This window comes from Coregonus lavaretus (assembly GCF_964263955.1).
Source record: "Coregonus lavaretus genome assembly, chromosome: 29".
In the NCBI taxonomy this organism is placed as follows: domain Eukaryota; kingdom Metazoa; phylum Chordata; class Actinopteri; order Salmoniformes; family Salmonidae; genus Coregonus; species Coregonus lavaretus.
In genome coordinates, this window is record NC_140016.1 from 35,017,242 (window position 1) to 35,038,802 (window position 21,561).

At 45.0% G+C, this 21,561-nt stretch overlaps 1 protein-coding gene across 1 annotated transcript in view; it reads left to right on the forward strand.

The window, feature by feature from the left end:
• pcdh19 (protocadherin 19) overlaps nt 1-21,561 on the forward strand; it is a gene marked incomplete at both ends in the record, with an annotated part of 81,265 nt that overhangs the window by 22,258 nt on the left and 37,446 nt on the right. The window contains one exon of the mRNA XM_084147076.1: nt 17,944-17,999. Within this exon, the coding sequence (XP_084003202.1) occupies nt 17,944-17,999 (56 nt within the window). The remainder of the gene's footprint in view (nt 1-17,943; nt 18,000-21,561) is intronic.

Genomic DNA, 21,561 nt, shown 5'->3' on the forward strand with positions numbered 1-21,561 from the left:
TTTTTTGGTTGGCTGCTTGGCTGTCACACAGTTACCAAGGGAATTGGCACCAATCTAGCACTTGCCACCTGACGTGTTATTTTAGATGCTCTGAAAGTGCGAAGCCATCGTGCATCTCATTAGGGAGAAAGAGAGGGAGGGAGAGGAGGTGCCGGAGTGGATCCCTTGTGGGTACAGCCTGAGAGCCTCGGGGTCTTGGGTGAGGAAAGGGTTGGGATAGAGGGAGGGCGAAGAGGGCGAAGAGGGCGCAAGAGCCGGGATAGAAATAGAAGGTGCTCCTCTGTGTGTGGAGACTTGTTTACGATGTGACACCATTTCTGACTCTGCTCATTAGCACCTGGCTGCACCTGAGTCAAGTTCTCTCTCTCTACCACTCTCTCTACCACTCTCTCTCTCTCCCCTCCTTTCCACTATTAATTAATGCTGAAAAGATGCAAACAAACATCAGACTTGAACTAATAAACGTAAAGCATAGTGTGATCCGAGAGGTGTGGTTGCATCCCAAAGGTAGGCTAAGAATCAATTTCGGTTGATTGACCAAATTTGAGAGCTAAAACGGAAGCTACTTGGTCCTATTATATAGATCTTCAATTCCCATAGGAAGGAAAGATAAACCCTCCCACCCCTCCCCCTCTCCCTTTCTCCCCCTCTTTCTCCTTACCCATCCTCTCTCCTCTCCTCCTTGTCTTTCCCCACTCTCTTTCCCTTCCTCTTTTTCAATCCTCTCCCACACTCTCTCTAGCTTTCCCTTTCCCCATGCAGTGTGCAACCTCACTAAATTGTTTAGCCTGACCTTTGCTATAGTAGCACTAATTATTGCCATCACTGTGTCCCTGTAAACCACACTGCTAATTAGGTTGGTTTGAAGGGACAATTCTGCCATTCCTCACAGGCCCTGTCATGGTCTACGTCCCAAATGGCACCCTATTCCCTACAGAGCCCTATGGGCCCTGGTCTTAAGTAGTGCACTATAAAGGGAATAGGATGCCTTTTGGGACGCAGACTTCGAATGCCGTCAATGCGGGTGATCTACACCCCGAAATAGGTTAATTTGGGTAATACAGCAATAGTAATTAGAGTTACAATCATTAACATGGGTAGTTAGAACAACAATAAGGATCATGCTATTAGCTATTAGTAATAGGGCCCGAATTAGCCTGGGTACATGCATTACAATACTAGATGCAAATGAGGGGGAAATGTACTGCCAAATGACGAGAGAGAGAGCGAGAGAGAGAGAGAGAGAGACAGAGAGACAGAGAGACACAGAGAGGGAATGTGAAAACGTTGTTGTGTAATGCTCATTCTAATTACCTTATTACCGAGTCAGATCGTTGTCTTGTTCATCTCTACTACCTCACCACCACGCCATAGATGTTTTAACAATGGGATGGTGTGAAAGAAGCATTTTCAAAGATTTGCGAAACTGCCCATCAACGTAGGGTCAGAGTAGCACCACCCGCAGGTGTCAGATCTGTTGCATCTCACGGCGAGCGGGTTAGTACAGGAAGCAATATTTTCAAAGCGTCCCACATGAATGAACGGGGACAGTCGGAGTACTCTTTTGGCTGGCGTGCTACTCATGTAAACAGTCTGAGGCCCAATTATTCTACTTGCGATCAAAAAAATAGAACCAGAATACTTCTCTTCTCCTTTTTTATTTTTCTTTCTTTGACATTTCCCACCGTAATATCTTCTGATAGGAGCTGGGAAGGAAGAAAAAAGTTTTTAATTTCTGAGTGCTGCTTGATAGTCTCGAAAGAAGGAACTCCGACAGTGTTTTCTTTTTCTGTCAGAAGGACCCTCCAAAAGCATTTGTTGCTCTCTCAAGGTTTTTCTCTCTTTCCTTTTTTAATGTTGTTTAGATCTGCCTTGTAATAAAACAACTTTCCCCAGTGCACGGTACATTAGATCGCTCTCATGGAGCCTGTCACCTGAGAGAGAAGACATAAAGGAGGCTTTTAGATGATCACAGCCTTAGGGTTATAACAGACTTGATGGCTACAGAGCATTGGCATATTTTTTACGGCACACTATTGTAGATGGCCAGGTTCTAAGAGGTCTATTTATTCACTGGAATAGCCCACATACTCCGACTACTTACTGTTGTTAGTCTCCGGCTGCTCGGTTTTCATTTTTCATTTTCCTAGGCCAGCAGTTCAGCTCCGCAGTTTCCTTTTTTCTCTCTCTTCTGCTTAACATTGTAAGTCGTCTTCTGTCGACAAAGTGGAATGTAAAATGATTATATTGTGTGCAGATTTCTACCCCTTTTCATTTAATTAATTCCCAAGATTACAAGTAAAAGCACATTAGATATCTACGGGGTAAACAAAATGATTCCTCTATCCGCAATAGGATTTCAAACTACATCAGCCTGCAGGGAATAAAGTTGCCTGTTAATCAGAAGCCATGAATAAGGATAAGATGAATTACATTATCCTGCCTTGGCTGCCGCGTTGAGACAAAGACTAACTTCACCCAATCTGCATCAGAATGGATAAACATCAACCCCCAAGATATGTTTTCATCAGATAACCACTGAGAATGTTTGTGTGCAATGTAAGTGCACACACACACACACGCACACACACGCGCAATTACACACATGCGCAATTTCACTCTCACACACAGACAGCTCAGCTGATAAGGCAACAACAATTACGACAAGTTGTTTACAATGGCAGAACAAAAGGATTTCAGCTTTCTATTTCAAGGAAATCGAGGTGTGTATTAAAGGCAGGCGAGCGATTTAATTATGTCAAGGAGGTAAAGCACAGGCAGCAGACATATTCAAGCCGTAAACAAGATGCTATCAGGTGTGCTAGAACACCGTGTCCTGGTGACTCCTGCCTCCCTGCAGTATGGAGCAGATCCACGCGGCTCCAGGACTGCAGTATGGAGCAGATCCACGCGGCTCCAGGACTGCAGTATGGAGCAGATTCATGCGGCTCCAGGACTGCAGTATGGAGACAAGGGGTCTGGGAGCTTCGGAGAGACGGGCCTTCTGTTGTTGTTGTTTTCAGTGACCCTGGCTTTCCTCTTTCTCTCTGTAAAAACCTGTTTGCCCTCAAAGACAAGGCCTAATACAAATTAAATTAAATGAAGTCAGTGTAGGCTAGGCTAATCCCTGTGTGTATCAGCGGTTTGAAATCCCCCCAACAACGAGCGGGTCAAGCCCACTGCATCTGGCCCCCTCTCGGCCCTGGCCATGCTCTCAAGCTGCTACACTGCTCCCCGTTCGCTCCCTGACTGGAGTTGACAGCAGGCCCCTGCTCAACCCCCACCCCACCACTGAGAGTGTGTGTGTGGGGATGTGTGTGTGTGGGTGGTTGGTTGTGTATGTGTGTGCTTCTATGTAAGTGCATGCATTTGCTTGTGTGTGTGTGTGTGTTTCTCTCTAAGTGCATGCATGTTCCTATGTATATATTTACAATATTTGCACTCCTATAGCCATGTTAATAGGAAACATTGGCAGACTCCTCTATCCTATCACATTCATTAGCTGCCCGGTGAAAAAATTACATTTGCTTATTGAAATAAGGTGGTTGAACTAAAACAACATGACAGTGTGAATTACATTCACCCTAGAGTTGTAAGAGAATAAATGTTGTTGTTATGACTATGATGGCCTGATGGCAGCCTGTCATGGCCCCTGTTTACCAAGCTGCTACTCCTGGCTGTACAGATGTGTGAGTGACGTGCTTGAGGAGATAATGCGGCTCCTATCAATCCCGCCGCTAGCTGAAAGCTGCCTAGAAAGACCAATCCGAAAAATTAGGACCAGATGTGCCCCATCGGCAACAGGGGGGCTCAAAGCTAACTAGGGCCTTCCATTACTGGATGGGAGCCGTGATTGGAGCAACCTTGCTGTGGTTAGAAGCCACCGATACATGCCCATCTGTCTATTAACCCCCCCCCCCCCCCTCTATGATTCACTGGTTAGTGAGCCGCCCCTATTATATCCACAATTCACCCAGCGCTTTGAGCACATATATAGGTGGCTTTAATTTCTGTGACACGAGAGAGCATCTGTAGTGGTGCGGCACTGTTTGCAGGAACTGTGTGTGTGTGTGTTCGTTGGAATGGGATGGGAATGAGTGAATGGGAATTTGTGTGTGTAGGTGTAGACGTGTGTGCATGTGTGTGTGTGTGTATGTGTGTATGAGGCTCTTAGCACCTGCACACACGCCTTAGCTAGCGTCCACCTCCACCACCCCTCTGGTCACAGTGGCCAGCCCAAGCCCTTTGTGTAAACATGGTTTGTTTAAGTGAGTATTCGGGGCTAGAAGGATTAATAAACCCTGATGAAGTTCCACATGTATCCCAATCAGCCGCAACCTCTGGAGGCAGAGCGAAAGAGAGAGTGTAGTGTGTGTGTATGAGGACTGTTACTCCCTTAGCCAGTGTGTGTGTGTGACTCATCCTTCAGCCAGTGTCAGATTAAGACATGTCAATAACGAGACCAACTCAATCTATCTCAGAGTGAGTGCATCCGCTCGCCGAGCCTCAGTCTGTAATGAGCTGCAGCAAATCTTAAAGGCGCTGCATGGTCAATCCGACATCTGCCACACATCATTTACAGCGATGTGGCCTCTGCAGAAGTCAGAGCAAGGATACTTTTTGCGCTTCGCGGAGCAGCGCAGAGCTGTTGTGAAGGAAGTTGTCAAGGAAGTGAGTTTGTGTTTATTCAGAACCTCCCACGTCAACCAATCATGTCAATACGGAGTCCTCCTCTGCATTGTTAAAACATTTGAGACGGGCACAACGATGCGGTACGGAGCTCAATTTGGCATCTGCATTTTCGGATCAAGCACAAATTGGCTTTTAATCCAACAAAAATGACTGGAAAGATGCCTCGTCATTCTGACGAGGACGGGATAGAGAGTGAGAGAGATAGAGAGGGGGGGAATCTGAAGAGACAACCCAACATGGCAGCCGCCTGCCTGATAGATATTTGGGGGGGGGGGGAAATATAGCCCTCTGAGGTACCATATCATTACTTCACTTTGTCGTGTCAAGCGATCACAACAATGTTCACTGTACTGGATTGATAGCTCTCCCTACGCCCGATAGGACCCAGAGACGTCGAACATTATGCCATTGGAAAGTGTTTCTCCAATAATTCAATAATGTACACATTTAATCTTTGGGTCATTTGCAATCTGTTGCACACAGCTTTACTGTGAATCATATTACTATACTGTACTTACCGTAAAACCTCAATTAATAGCCTCGGGCATTTATTTGCGTAAATCACTGAACACAACAGGTGCTTATTAGAGAGGCTTCTATTTGAGTCAGGCAACTATTTCCTTAATGCACGCAGCTTTTGCTCATTTGTTTAATTGTTTAATTCCAGCATTCACTTCCAGCATTTTAATCAATTTCTTCATTTAATTTACACACTGTCTCACATTTATTTTGTCTTATTATGCCTCTATCAAAAATAATGGAAGAAAGTTTTCCTTAGCAGAATAATTATTATCCTCTTTGACTGTGCATTTGTGGCAGTTCTTACTTCCACTCCTAGAGGGCAATCTGATGATTTATAGGGGTCTGTAATTCCGAAGTTGTTGGCTGTTTTCATGCTTGCCAGTTAGCTAGCAGTTCTCAGCTGTTAGCAGACAATGGCTAGCAGTTTCTTACTGGCGATAAAAACTGATGATTGAAATATATATTTTTTGTCATTACTGAATTATTTAATTTAACAAATCAAATAATAAAATTAATATATAACTTACGGTAATTCATGGCAACCTAATAAACAATTAAATTAGTCCCAGTGTTTATTTGAAACAGGCATTTATTTGCTGAAATGTGTGCCGTTGCCCAGCTAATAAAAGGGACAGGAGGCTATTTTTATATATTTTTTCATTATTATATATGCCATTTGAGACTTGCCATTTAATTGAAGTTTTACGGTAGTATTCTGTATTAGTAATACTGTATCGTACAATAGGTATTTTTCTACTATACTGTATATTTGTATTAGAGTGTAAAGGAGCACAGTTTGAATGTCTTCTGACTGAGTGTTAATCATGAAAGCTCAGCCTACTTCCAGCGCCACTCTTAAGTATGTAGGATTATTAGACCTACGAATGTGGGAGAGATACTGCAAAGGGGCTCCTATTTGAGATTTGGGATTAGTGACAGGGAAGGAACGTTCACCAAAAGCGGTGGGAATTATATGTACATTAAATTACAGTGTACCCTTTCCCCTGTTACATTGGTGAACAGATAAAAGCCACAATTGAGACGAAGCCCTCTGAAATCCTCACTATGTTAATTAACTTGGAAAGCTAAAATGGCTAGTAACCACACCGGTTTCCCGCCTATCGCCGGAAATCGGAAAACGGAGGAAATCTGTGTGGATTAGACATTCTGATTAGACGTACCGACTTCCTTAGACTGATCATTCTGGAATTCCAGAGCCTGTTCAGGAAATGTCGATGCACCTGTCCAGGTCACATCCAAGCAGATTTTCCCAGTTTGGGATGAGGGTGTGAAAAGTTATTTATTTTCTTCTTCTTTTATCTCCTGACATCCAAATTAAGGAAAATCCCCTGGGACTGCCTCAGGGGAAGTTCCTGCTATTTGAGTTTGATTAGGTTTCGCAGGCTTAAGAGAAAAGTAAGCCGATTTATCCCTTTTAAAAAAGCTAGTATGTGATAGCCAAGAGTTTTTCCCTCCCCTTTTTAGTATGTAAAACCCCAAATCTTAATCTCGACGCATTCCTTCAGGATTTCGCTCAAGACAGACGGGCAGATAGCTTTAAAAAAAGCACACACTGAGACACGAACACACACACATACCCACAAACACACACATTCACACACATATTGTCATGACACACACGACACACAGTTGTGAAATGTAACCACAGTTCCCCATACTCCCTTCTCTCTATGTCAATGGTGTGAATATACTGAGCGTGATGTTACACTGATAGCCTGCTACTCTCAGTGGATACATTGTCTCCGTCTCATTTGTATTTTACCACAAAGGCAGATACACGGACAAAGCACAACACAGGTGCTATTCCGCTCCTCTCCGACTCTCTCTGACTGAGACTTATCAACAAGGGTGTGGTGGGCTAGAACAATGCTTCTCTCTAGTAAGACAACAACAACAAGACCAGGCTAAAACCAACGCTCTCAGCCCCGTCCTCCAGAATGCAGCAACAGACATCTCGACGGGGGCCTATTATTTAAAACATTTTAATCACACTGAAAAGGAGGGAAAGCAGCTTTGACGTTTGACGACCTCATGAATTATGAATGCTGTTGCTATTAATGTATGTATAATTAATCACATCTCCACTCACTCGCACACAAATGGAGCCGAAGGAGATGAAGCCTATAAGGGCCTGACTGGGATGTTATAGGCTTGGCTATTGGGGCTATTACACTGTTGCTGGATCAAAACTCAAGGGCATGAGAGCCTCCTCCTCTCTCTCTCTGTAACCACAGATGCCAAGGCAGGAAAAAAGTACTCAAAAAGTATCCACACCCCTTGTCTTTTATTTTCCTCAGTTTATTCAAACAAGCAGTTGGCGATTGTTTACGAACAGAATGGGAAATATTTGTTCCGTTTCACACGGGAAGGCAGAGAGAAAGAGACTGAAAGAGAGAAAGACTGGAATCAGGAACTAGGAGTATTGTGTTGACGTATCTGTTTCATTGTGTGTCCTCCCTCGGCGGACGGGTAGTATAGCAGGGTTCAAACAATGCCGATGACACCAACACATGTGGTCAAGGGAATGTCGTGTGATAGTGTTTGATTCACTCTGTCTGTTATTAATGTTTCTGTGATTGCGTCCCAAATGGGCTTCAGAAACAAAATGTGTAATCTCATCCACTAGTTCTGTGGATGTGGTGCTCTTTCACCCCTATTTACTGGTTGAGCCTCCTGGCTGGGAAAAGGGACATCTATAATCTAGCAGATGTAGGACATTATATAGGTGTGTGTGTGTGTGTGTGTGTGTGTGTGTGTGTGTGTGTGTGTGTGTGTGTGTGTGTGTGTGTGTGTGTGTGTAAATAGGAGGAGAGGAGAGTGGTGAAGGGGGGGATATTGTCAACCCTATACAGACTAGATGAGCATTTCCACCCTCTCCCGTTTGTAAATGCTGCATAAATCCCACTCCTAGCAGGTGCTGTGCTGATCTGGTGTGTTTTGTTGTCATGGGTAGTGCCACACAGCGTGAAGCCGAGCTGGTTAGAGAAGTGGGTTATACAGTAGCAGGTCTGGTGTGGCGGCCGTGGTAGCAGTAGCAGTTGTGGCGGGGGCACCAGCACAGGCGTGCAAATCAGAGTTTGTCAGAGCAGCATGTTTTGGAAAGGGGAAGAGAGAAAGATGTGTGTGACAGAGAGAGTGTGAAAGGCTTATGGGTGAGTGTTTCTTTTCGCAATCTGAATGTGCGAGAGCGGGGTGTGGGGTGATAGGCTACATACACACACACACATACACACACACATACACACACACACACACACACACACACACACACATACACACACACACACACACACACAGGATCTCCTCTGCAGCGTCACTGCAGCATTATACAAGGAGGAATACATACATCTGTAAACAGATGCTTCTTCAGACACTGACCTTTCCTTCTGCCCTCCAACATGGCTCATTATGGGTATTATTTCCTTCCCAGGACTCAAGGGACCGTATGAGTAAGCCCCGCTATAAGATGACTCAAGACTGCAGACCAAGAATGTGAAGGATCAAATCAGGCGTGAAAATTCAGTTTTAATTGTGGGACTTTGTGGTTTTTTTTGCGGTGATGATATTGTGGACTATTTTCATATTTATAGATGTAGTAGCGTACAGAAGGAATGGTGTAGCCAGAGGCTGTGTGGCTCACTTAATTGATACAGCCTCAGCTGAGTGTTTCTGCAGAACAACTTGACATGATTAGAGGCCTGCATCCAGGACAGGCATTGAGCGTTCCTCTTTCCAGACCTTATTTTTTCCAGTGCTTATTTTTCCAAACACGTTTTTATCTACCACCACTCACTCACTTCTTACGTTCCAACTACATTTGTGCAAGGTTTTAGTCATTTGGATGAAGTGTTCCACTCATGTGAAATGATTTAAATGGCAAACTAATAGGCGTTTTATCTATGGCACTGAAAACAAGGACACGGCACGATCATTTATAATTTCAGTTGAAAGCGTGCCGCTTCAATTAGTCAATTACTTTTTTTGCATCCCTCCTCTGTAAATGCAAGTTGAATTGTATTGGTTGATATATCGGGCCTCGGCGGAGATAAAAAAATAAATTGCGGCGGTGGCAGTGTGACAAGATTTTTTCCTCTTTTTTTATTATATTTTCCTGAGAACTCCAGAACTTGCCTGGTGCTTGCGTCTGCTCCCAACCCGTCCGCTCCTTCACACACACACACACGCGTGCGCGCACACACGCACAAACTGGGTGCCCCCCTCCACTCCCATATACAATGAATACCAATTGTCACGCTGGGTAGGAAGGCAAATCAAATCTCATGGCAGAGACTAAGCAGGGAGATTGCTTTTCCTCTCTCTGCTGCGGCAGTAAGAGTTTCACCGAGGAGGATCCCACTAGTGCCCCTTTCATGGGAGGAAACGAGGGAGGAAGAGAGAAGGGGAAAGGGGAGGCCTTGGGGCGAGGAGAAAGAGAAGACTCACCTATCTCCCTCCTCCCTCGTACCCTCCCTCATTCCCCATTTTCATTCGACCCACCTTCTTTTTTACTCCCCCAAACGCTCTAACCTTCCTCTCCTCCTCTTCTCCAGATGAAACGGAACAATAATTACAGGGATAGAGTGACTCTGGCTGTCAAACTGGGGCCACTCAGATCTCAACAACACATTGTCCAACTTGATTAAGTAGCCATTTGCGGTGGCCTCGCGATAGTTAAGAAAGCCTCTCCTTGTCCTCTATCAGCCTGAAACTCGATCTGAGAGCGAGAAATATCGACATGTCCTCCTCCGCTTTTTGAAAGTTGGTCAGATAGATAAAGGCGGGCAGGGGGCGGAGGGCATTTCTTTACAGGAAGCCACCCTGCTAATTTATCTGGCCGTATTCTCTCTCAGAACAGCCCTCTCCAGAGTGCCTCCTCATGAACGCACTAGGCAAGTTTGTGCCCTTTTCTGTTTTGTGTTTGCTCATTGCCATTGACTATGTGATAATAGAGAAGATGTGCTCGCTTTATCGCTGCTCTGATTTTACTGATGACTAGAGTCCCTTGGCGAAGCACAGGTCCATTGAAGCTATTCTACTGTAGGTCAAATCATTATAAGGACAGCAAACCTAGAAGAACATAAGGGAGGGGGCATTAGGGTGTCTTTAAGGGGTTAGAATGGTATGACCTGTGGTGAACACGGAGCAGTACATTTTGGGAAATGCAGTCCTGATGACGTAGCCCCGTGTTGTCACGTCTACTCCTTCTCCTCCTCTCTGGCGCTCGTTGTCGCCAGTTCACTCACCATTATGCACACCTGCCACCATCGCTACATGCACCTGCGCTTCATGAGACTCACCTGGACTCCATCACCTCCCTGAATACCTCCTCTATATCTGTCACTCCCTTTGGTTCTTTCCCCAGGAGTTATTGATTCTGTTCCTGTGTTTCATGTCTGTACGCTACTCGTGTTTCTTGTTTTGTTCCATGTTTCATTTATTATTAAATTCACTCCCTGTACTTGCTTCCCCACTCCTTAGTGTACATGTTACAGAATAACGCCTCCCCAAAGGGAAGCATCGGGGAGTTTTTGTTTTTGTTGGTGAAGTCGGGTCTGGGTGCCGCTACCGGAGCAACCAGGGATGCCTCAGCCGGCTCGTCAGGCTCCCATGCCTCAGCCGGCTCGACAGGTTCCCATGCCTCAGCCGGCTCGTCAGGCTCCCATGCCTCAGCCGGTTCGACAGGTTCCCATGCCTCAGTCGGTTCGACAGGTTCCCATGCCTCAGCCGGTTCGACAGGTTCCCATGCCTCAGCCGGTTCGTCAGGCTCCCATGCCTCAGCCGGCTCGACAGGTTCTCATGCCTCAGCCGGCTCGTCAGGCTCCCATGCCTCAGCCGGCTCGTCAGGCTCCCATGCCTCAGCCGGCTCGTCAGGCTCCCATGCCTCAGCCGGCTCGTCAGGCTCCCATGCCTCAACCGGCTTGTCAGGCTACCATGACTCAGCCGGCTCATCAGGCTCCCATGCCTCAGCCGGCTCGACAGGTTCCCATGCCTCAGCCGGTTCGACAGGTTCTCATGCCTCAGCCGGTTCGACAGGTTCCCATGCCTCAGCCGGTTCGACAGGTTCCCATGCCTCAGCCGGTTCGACAGGTTCCCATGCCTCAGCTGGCTCGACCGGTTCCCGCGCCTCAGCAGAAGCAACCAGCCTGCGCCTGGTCCTCGGGATCGTCCCTCTGGTCGGCTGCGTCGTCCTGCGGCTGGAGTCGCGTGTCAGGAAGGGAGGTACTGTCACGTCTACTCCCACTCCTCCTCTCTGGCGCTCGTTGTCGCCAGTTCACTCACCATTATGCACACCTGCCACCATCGTTACGCGCACCTGCGCTTCATGAGACTCACCTGGACTCCATCACCTCCCTGATTACCTCCCCAATATCTGTCACTCCTTTTGGTTCTTTCCCCAGGAGTTATTGATTATGCTCCTATGTTTCATGTCTGTACGCTACTGGTGGTTCTTGTTTTGTTTCATTTATGATTAAATTCACTCCCTGTACTTGCTTCCCAACTCCTTAGCGTACACGTTAGAAGTGTGTAGACTGCTAAACCCCTATAGAGCCTAAGCATCATCCTTCCCTCTACCGCCACTCTCGGGGGGGACTACACTCAAAGCTGAGCTTACTATTCCAAACCAATTACAGGGCTCGAGCCAGAGTGAGATTCATCAGGAAATTTGTATTAAGTTTTCCCCTTGTTACTCCCACCATGCACTTTCATTAGCCTCTCACTGAATGCCCGGGCTAGATAGAGATCCAGGCCATAGAAATATAATGAATTATATTTCTCTGATCCAGGCATTATAGTGAGTTTTCACTGGGACTAAAGTGGATCACAGGTGTCACGCTCTACCAAAAAAAAGACAATATACAGTTGAAGTCGGAAGTTTACATACACTTAGGTTGGAGTCATTAAAACTCGTTTTTCAACCACTCCACAAATTTCTTGTTAACAAACTATAGTTTTGGCAAGTTGGTTAGGACATCTACTTTGTGCATGACACAATTAATTATGTGCATGACACAGATTATTTCACTTATAATTCACTGTATCACAATACCAGTGGGTCAGAAGATTACATACACTAACTTGACTGTGCCTTTAAACAGCTTGGAAAATTCCAGGAAATAATGTCATGGCTTTAGAAGCTTCTGATAGGCTAATTTACATAATTTGAGTCAATTGGAGGTGTACCTGTGGATGTATTTCAAGGCCTACCTTCAAACTCAGTGCCTCTTTGCTTGACATCATGGGAAAATCAAAAGAAATCAGCCAAGACCTCAGAAAAAAAATTGTAGACCTGCATAAGTCTGGTTCATCCTTAGGAGCAATTTCCAAACCCCTGAAGGTACCACGTTCATCTGTACAAACAATAGTATGCAAGTATAAACACCATGGGACCACGCAGCCGTCATACCGTTCAGGAAGGAGCCGCGTTCTGTCTCCTAGAGATGAACGTACTTTGGTGCGAAAAGTGCAAATCAATCCCAGAACAACAGCAAAGGACCTTGTGAAGATACTGGAGGAAACAGGTACACAAGTATCTATATCCACAGTAAAACGAGTCCTAAATCGACATAATCTGAAAGGCCGCTCAGCAAGGACGAAGCCACTGCTCCAAAACCGCCATAGAAAAGTCAGACTATGGTTTGCAACTGCACATGGGGACAAAGATCGTAATTTTGGGAGAAATGTCCTCTAGTCTGATGAAACAAAAATAGAACTGTTTGGCCATAATGACCATCGTTATGTTTGGAAGAAAAAGGGGGTATGCTTGCAAGCTGAAGAACACCATGCCAACCGTGAAGCACGGGGGTGGCAGCATCATGCTGTGGGGGTGCTTTGCTGCAGGAGGGACTGGTGCACTTCACAAAATAGATGGCATCATGAGGAAGGAATATTATGTAGATATATTGAAGCAACATCTCAAGACATCAGTCAGGAAGTTAAAGCTTGGTTGCAAATGGGTCTTCCAAATGGACAATGACCCCAAGCATACTTCCAAAGTTGTGGCAAAATGGCTTAAGGACAACAAAGTCAGAGTGGCCATCACAAAGCCCTGACCTCAATCCTATAGAACATTTGTGGGCAGAACTGAAAAATCGTGTGCGAGCAAGAAGGCCTACAAACCTGACTCAGTTACTCCAGCTCTGTCAGGAGGAATGGGCCAAAATTCACCCAACTTATTGTGGGAAGCTTGTGAAGGCTACCCAAAACATTTAACCCAAGTGAATCAATTTAAAGGCAATGCTACCAAATACTAATTGAGTGTATGTAAACTTCTGACCCACTGGGAATGTGATGAAAGAAATAAAAGCTGAAATAAATCATTCATTTCAGCATTCTTAAAATAAAGTGGTGATCCTAACTGACCTAAGACAGGTAATTGTTACTAGGATTAAATGTCTGGAATTGTGAAAAACTGAGTTTAAATGACAATGGCTAAGGTGTATGTAAACTTCCGACATCAACTGTATATTTACATGTCTACGTACATTGCATTCACATCCAACCACAATATGACTATCAACAATAATTGCAGATGAGTTAAGAGCGTCTAATAAAATGTAAATTACATTAGCTTTTTACAAATGATCTCCTTGATAACAACGAGTTAAGGTTTAATTAGACGGAGGGGGAAAAAGCGGCCCGCCACTGCTAACCGCTAACCTTCAGTGCGTCCAGATTGCATCGTCATCTCACAAATTTCAATCAGGAGGCCGCCTGCCCCGCCGTCGTTGCTAATTACAATATTATCTTGTCGCGGATGTAATTAGCCGGTGTGGAGGTGAGAAGACAAACAATGGCCTTATTTGGTCGGTGAATGAGGTATTTTGGCAGACCTAGTCTACTGGACAGAGGCAGGTATTTCAACCACTCTCTCTGATTTACATTGGTCTCATTGTGATATGTCAAACATTTTTACATTTAACCATTGTAGCATAGCTAGTGTGTAGGTTTTTGGGGGGAACATGATATTTCAACAACAATTTCGTATGTGACTTACAGCGGTGGGGAAACGAGATACTGCATTTCAACAATAATTACTACTTCTGTAATCTACAGTACAGTACATTGCCAAAGCATGTGAGTTTCGGCTTGCGAGTTCCTCCGAGAACAATGTTAGCGCCGATGCCATTATGAATTTTTTTTATCACATTGTGTTTGTCGTTGGCAGGGCTACTAAAGAATAAAACAAACACAGACATGCATTTCCCTAGCATTAATAAGCTGCAAGCACACACCCCTGAGGGCCCCCCGTGTTGATGGTCAGCGTAGCAAATATGTTGTTGCCTACTCTCACCGCCTGGGGGCAGCCCATCAGGAAGACCTGGACCCATCAGGAAGTCCTGAATCCTGGACTTCCTGATGGGCCGCCTCCAGGCGGTGAGCGTAGGCAACAACACATCCGCTGTCCATCAACACAGTGGCCCCTCAGGGGTGTGTGCTTAGACCCCTCCTGTACTCCCTGTTCACCCATGACTGCGTGGCCGTGCAAGACTCCAACACCATCATCAAGTTTGCTTGATGACACAACAGTGGTAGGACTGATCACAGACGAAGTTGAGGCAGCCTATAGGGAGGAGGTCAGAGACCTGGCAGTGTGGTGCAAGGGCAACAACATCTCCCTCAATGTCAGCAAGACAAAGGAGCTGATCATGGACTACAAGAAACGGAGTGGCGAGCACGCCCCAATCCACATCCATGGGGCTGTAGTGGAGTAGGTCGAGAGCTTCAAGTTACTTGGTGTCCACATCACCAAGGAATTAACAACATGGTCCACACACACCCACACAGTTGTGAAGAGGGCACGACAGAGCCTCTTCTCCCTCAGGAGGCTGAAAAGATTTGGCATGGGCTCTCAGATCCTCAAAATGTTCTACAGCTACACCATTGAGAACCTTGACTGGCTGCATCACCGCTTGGTACAGCAACTGGAAGGCACCCGACCGCAAGGCACTACAGAGGGTGGTGAGTACGGCCCAGTACATCGCTGGGCCCGAGTTCCTTGTCATCCAGGACTCTATACCAGGCAAGGAAGGCCCAATAAATTATCAAAGTCTCCAGCCACCCAAGCCATTGACTGTTCTCTCTGCTACTGCACAGCAAGCGGTACCAGTGCACCAATTCTGGAACCAACAGGACCCTGAACAGCTTCTACCCCAAAGCCATAGGAGAGCTAAACAAGACTGCTAAATAGCTAATCAAATGGCTACCCTCTGCTGCTACTGTCTATTATCTATACTGTTGCCTAGTCACTTTAACCCTGCCTTTAACTCTTCATTGTTGAAAAAGTACCCGTAAGTAAGCATTTCACTGTTTTAAAATGTTATTTTATTTGTTCCATTCTTTCAAACACCACAGGGTGCTATTTGCAGTCACGGATGCTATTTGCCAGAGGTAAACACGACTCTGGAAGGCCGCTGTGATCCACATCAACCTGGTCTCAGCGCAGAACTTATAATATTTTACCAAAATCCATGCCACTCCATTTAGTATGATATGTTACTTTACATTAGGTTACATTATATAGCCCTACCGATGTAATAAGTAGCCCTTTTACTTTGACTGCTTTAGGTAGCCCGGTCACCCATTTAGTATGATATGCTACGTTCGACTACTTTAATATGATATGCTGCGTTCGACTGCTTTAGTAGGTCAGGGGTTAAGGTTAGGAGTTATATCAAAGGATTAAGATTAGGGGAAGGGTTAGCTAACATCCTAAGTAGTTGCAAAGTAGCTAAAAAGTAGTAAGTTGTTGGAAAGTTGCTAATTAGCTACAATGCTAAAGTTGTCTGTGATGAGATTCAAACACACAACCTTTCGGTTGCTAGACGTTCGCGACCAACCACCCTCCTTTCATTTTTGCTCTAAGTAACCTACTGTGTTATGTAAACATACCAAATGTAACATATCATACTAAAGCAGTAAAATGTAATACTGTATATCATACTAAACGGGTCAAATAATGTAACTTAATGTAAAGTAACATATCATGCTAATTTGACTGGCACGGATCTGTGTAAAATATAATGCATTTTGTTCTGAGACCAGGCTGTCAGTCTTGCTGTTGTGTAGTGCCATTTAAGGCCACATCCAACATCCAAGAACACAGGGCTAGTGTTGCATCTACATTCCTGTCTTCTGCCTCCCTCTCACTCCCCCTTCTCTCTTTCCCCTCTCTCTCTCACACTCTCTTGCCTTTTTAATAAGGGGTGGGGGGATGTTTCACAGGGTGGTTTTAAGAAAGTCAGGATGTCTCAATAAAGAGCATCAAAAGCCCCCCCCCCCCATCTCTCTCTCTCTCCCTCTCTCTCTCTCTCTCTCTCTCTCTCTCTCTCTCTCTCTCTCTCTCTCTCTCCCTTTTGCATTGTGGTTTCTGCCTCAACCTACACAGGTTGGACTAAGTAGGGTGAGGATTGGGGAAAGGTTTCACTTAACAAAAAAGCCAACCCTATTACCAGCTAACAAGGTGAAAGCGTAGCACGAGTGAAATGTTTTATCCAAACGCCTGACCGTCGCACACGGCTCCCCGCTCCCCTGAACAGCAGGACTGAAAAAATTGTCCCTCATTTGATAATCAGTGAGTTTGTGCCGCCGCCTGCATTAACCTCTCTTATCATAGGGGTGACTCTTTTGTCAGGAAGTTTGAGAGGTAACACTTCCTCACCGGATGTGAGCCATTGACCGTCCCTCTATCCCTTATCCGGGCTAGCATATCATGAGTTTATGAGAGTGGAATTTAAGAGGAGTGATGTCCTTTTCTCCCTCTTCCCACAGGAAAACACCTGCATCAAAGTATGTTGAAAGGGTCGGATCACAGAGTTTTTCATGGGCAGGCAGGGGAAGTCCTTTGAGAGTGCCTTTGATACCCTCTTGACATGTTATCCGGACGTGAGTGGATGTTGGCCAGGCACAAGGGACTACCTGTTCAATGTCCCCTCTCTCCCCTCTCAAACTCCTCTCTAACTTACTATAACAGTCTTTCTATAAATGTTGGGGGATTTTATTTTTTACGTTGAATACATTATGCCTTTGACTGAGTAGATGCTCACCAGACACAAGGGGACGTCTCAATGTCCCCTCTCTCCCCTGTCATAACTCCCCTCTCCCAGATTGGTGCACAATGCCTTTGAACTATGTGGGTCAGAGATCCATCGTATGCAGATTCCTCCGTGCTTTTCATCTGCAATTGCTAAAAATTAAGATTCCCCCTGGTACGCTCTTAATTTCTTCTTCTCCTTCTTCTCCTTCTTCACTTTTATTTATTTAATATTTATAGATTCCAATCTACTCAAAAGGTTGAGGAGAAAAGAGAGAGATTTGGAGAGGAGAAAAATGGAAACTTTTCTTCCTTCTCTCTGCATGATGCACTGTCGTCCCTAATGATCCCATTTTGATGACTGGGGTCTGATGGAGGGAGGGATGGAGGAAGGGTGGGATGGAGGAGGAGAGTCTCTGCTCACTGCAGCACTCTCCTCAGTTCTCTCAGCTCCTAGCCGGCCCTCTCTCTCTTTCTCTCTCTCTCCGTGTAGGTGATATGAAAGAGAATGACTACCACATTTGAAAGCTGAGGCTCGCTCACTTTGTGTAAAATAACCTTTCTATTGAAATGCAATTACTGGTGTCACATTAACTGGTTCCCTATGAAATTAAATGCATCTCTTCTGTTTTTTTTCTCTCCTTTCCTCCCCCCCCCCCCCCAATCTTCTGTCACAGACGGATAATTATATCGACTCCAGCTATGTGAACAGCCGAGCACACCTTATCAAAAGGTATGTCTTGATTAGGCAATTTGATTGTTTCCGCTATCACCCATTGTGATCCGTAATTGTCTGATGCTATGGGCTGCAAACGCATGTGTGCGCATGTTGTGAAAGTCAGTGTTTGTTCTGTGTATTCGATACAAATTCATACAATCAAGAATCTAATTTGGAATTCGACTCTAAAATGATCCCTCACTACTGCAGTAAGGGGGAAAAAGTATTTGATCCCCTGCTGATTTTGTACGTTTGCCCACTGACAAATAAATTATTAGTCTATAATTTTTATGGTAGGTTTACTTGAACAGTGAGAGACAGAATAACAACAAAAAAATCCAGATAAACGCATGTCACAAATGTTATAAATTGATTTGCATTTTAATGAGGGAAATAAGTATTTGACCCCCTCTCAATCAGAAAGATTTCTGGCTCCCAGGTGTCTTTTATACAGGGAACGAGCTGAGATTAGGAGCATACTCTTAAAGGGAGTGCTCCTAATCTCAGTTTGTTACCTGTATAAAAGACACCTGTCCACAGAAGTAATCAATCAATCAGATTCCAAACTCTCCACCATGGCCAAGACAAAAGAGCTCTCCAAGGATGTCAGGGACAAGATTGTAGACCTACACAAGGCTGGAATGGGCTACAAGACCATCGCCAAGCAGCTTGGTGAGAAGGTGACAACAGTTGGTGCGATTATTCACAAATGGAAGAAACACAAAATAACTGTCAATCTCCCAGCAATGATCATGAGAACTGTGAGGAATCAGCCCAGAACTACACGGGAGGATCTTGTCAATGATCTCAAGGCAGCTGGGACCATAGTCACCAAGAAAACAATTAGTAACACACTACGCCGTGAAGGACTGAAATCCTGCAGCGCCCGCAAGGTCCCCCTGCTCAAGAAAGCACATATACAGGCCCGTCTGAAGTTTGCCAATGAACATCTGAATGATTCAGAGGAGAACTGGGTGAAAGTGTTGTGGTCAGATGAGACCAAAATCAAGGTCTTTGGCATCAACTCAACTCGCCATGTTTGGAGGAGGAGGAATGCTGCCTATGAAACATGGAGGTGGAAACATTATGCTTTGTGGGTGTTTTTCTGCTAAGGGGACAGGACAACTTCACCGCATCAAAGGTGACGATGGAAGGGGCCATGTACCGTCAAATCTTGGGTGAGAACCTCCTTCCCTCAGCCAGGGCATTGAAAATGGGTCGTGGATGGGTATTCCAGCATGACAATGACCCAAAACACACGGCCAAGGCAACAAAGGAGTGGCTCAAGAAGAAGCACATTAAGGTCCTGGAGTGGCCTAGCCAGTCTCCAGACCTTAATCCCTTAGAAAATCTGTGGAGGGAGCTGAAGGTTTGAGTTGCCAAACGTCAGCCTCGAAACCTTAATGACTTCGAGAAGATCTGCAAAGAGGAGTGGGACAAAATTCCTCCTGCGATGTTTGCAAACCTGGTGGCCAACTACAATAAATGTCTGACCTCTGTGATTGCCAACAAGTGTTTTGCCACCAAGTACTAAGTCATGTTTTGCAGAGGGGTCAAATACTTATTTCCCTCATTAAAATGCAAATCAATTTATAACATTTTTGACATGCGTTTTTCTGGATTTTTGTGTTGTTATTCTGTCTCTCACTGTTCAAATAAACCTACCATAAAAATTATAGACTTATAATGTCTTTGTCAGTGGTCAAACATACTCACTGTATATTAGGTACATTTTTCAAGTCTGTATCTTCAAAGCACATATTTTAACATTATCATGAATAATTCCATCCATTCCCATAATAGAAATCATGCACATTGAGCAATATGAAAAACTCCTGCTAAAACACTGCTCGTAAAACAACTTACACATCATGATACATAAGATTTAAAAAATCTAATACAATTTTGGCTGGGAACGTGATTTCAATATTGCAAGAGGTTCGCAGCACAGTTGGATCTCAGTGTATAAAAAGATTTATCAGCTCAATGCTATTACCAAAGTACCAATAATTTAGTTAATTTGAGTCGGCCATTTTGAGAACATTGAGCAGAGCACAAAGGTTATCTTTGTGAGGTATGGGACTAATGGGGCATTCCTGAGTCCACCTGAAGCAGGATATTAGGAGAGTTCGTGGTTCCGGCGGGGTAGTGTAGACAACCCTAATAACGCCCTGCAGCGATTTGTTAGTTTTTTGCAGCCAGGTCTATAATTTCCCCCTTTTTACCTGCAGCTACGGAACATTCCAACCTCCCTTTGTTTGAGGCCGTCCCCGGCTTTTTGAAAAGCCATTATGGCAATTTTCCTCCCCAAAAAGTCCCTATGTTTATGTAAACAAAGGACATTTAAGCGAGGGGCCTCTGCAGAACACTACAAAGCTATCCCCCAGGAGCCTGTGGGCCTGTGGTCTGGGACAGGTGCAATTACTCTGATAACATCAGAGAGAGGTAAAGCCAGCATTTCCGTCACTGCAGTACCTCTCTCTCTCCCTTTCCCAGGCAGGCCTCTCAAAGGAAACCTGGGAACTGCTGCTGCTACTGTTTCTTTTCTTTTTGTCTTTTCTCTTTCCTTCTCTTTCCTTCTCTTATATTTCTTCTCTTCTCCTCTTTTCTCCTACGTGAGGTTCTTGATGTATACATTCGCCTCCTCCCTCAATAGCAGTCTTGTTTGTATAGCACAATTTGTTCCAGTGGGGTGGCAATCAAATGAACGGAAATCATGCATACACTATGAAGCTGTTGATTGCCTGCCTGTATAGACTTTAAGCCCCAATCTGTGCACATACGTACATGCTCATAGCATTTTCTATATCCCTTTCCTTCCTGGAATGCTTGATTATCGTCTGATTGTTGAACAGTAGAGTGTAATTGCATGCCGTTTTTAAGCCCCACTCCGTTATTTGAAAAACAACACAACGGCAGGCCCGACACTTGGTTTGCTATGAAGCTGAGGGACTGGGCTCATGAGGCATTTACAAGTGATATTGTTAATAAATCAGTGGTATATAATTATATCAATTTAAATTATAAAAAATGGCTGTAAATATCCGGACTGGGTCTTTAAAGCCACAACGGTTCCCACTAGTGATGCCCTTGAAGTCAGTGCATCGGCATCCACACTGTCCCTTTTTTCAGCAGAGTTAAAAAATGGCCTCTTAATCCCAAAAAGCCCCAACAGAGTTAATCTGTGCCTCCACCATCACCACAACCCTCAGATTACTGCAGAAGTAGCAAGGTTCTGTTCCCTCCAGAAATAAAATGTGGAACGCTGTGAAGTAGTATCCTTCTAGACAGCTGAGGCCAGAGTTAAGAGGAGTCCTCCTGAAGATTCCCATCATCTCTCTCCTTGTCTCAAGATTCTGAGGGCCGTGAGAAATGTGTGAGAGAGAAGGATATAGAGAGACACATAGATGTCATGGGCGGCAGGTAGCTTAGTGGGTAAGAGCGTTGTGCCAGTAACCGAAAGGTCGCTGGTTCTAATCCCCGAGCCGACTAGGTGAAAAATCTGTCGATGTGCCCTTAAGCAAGGCACTTAACCCTAATTGCTCCTGTAAGTCGCTCTGGATATGAGCGTCTGCTA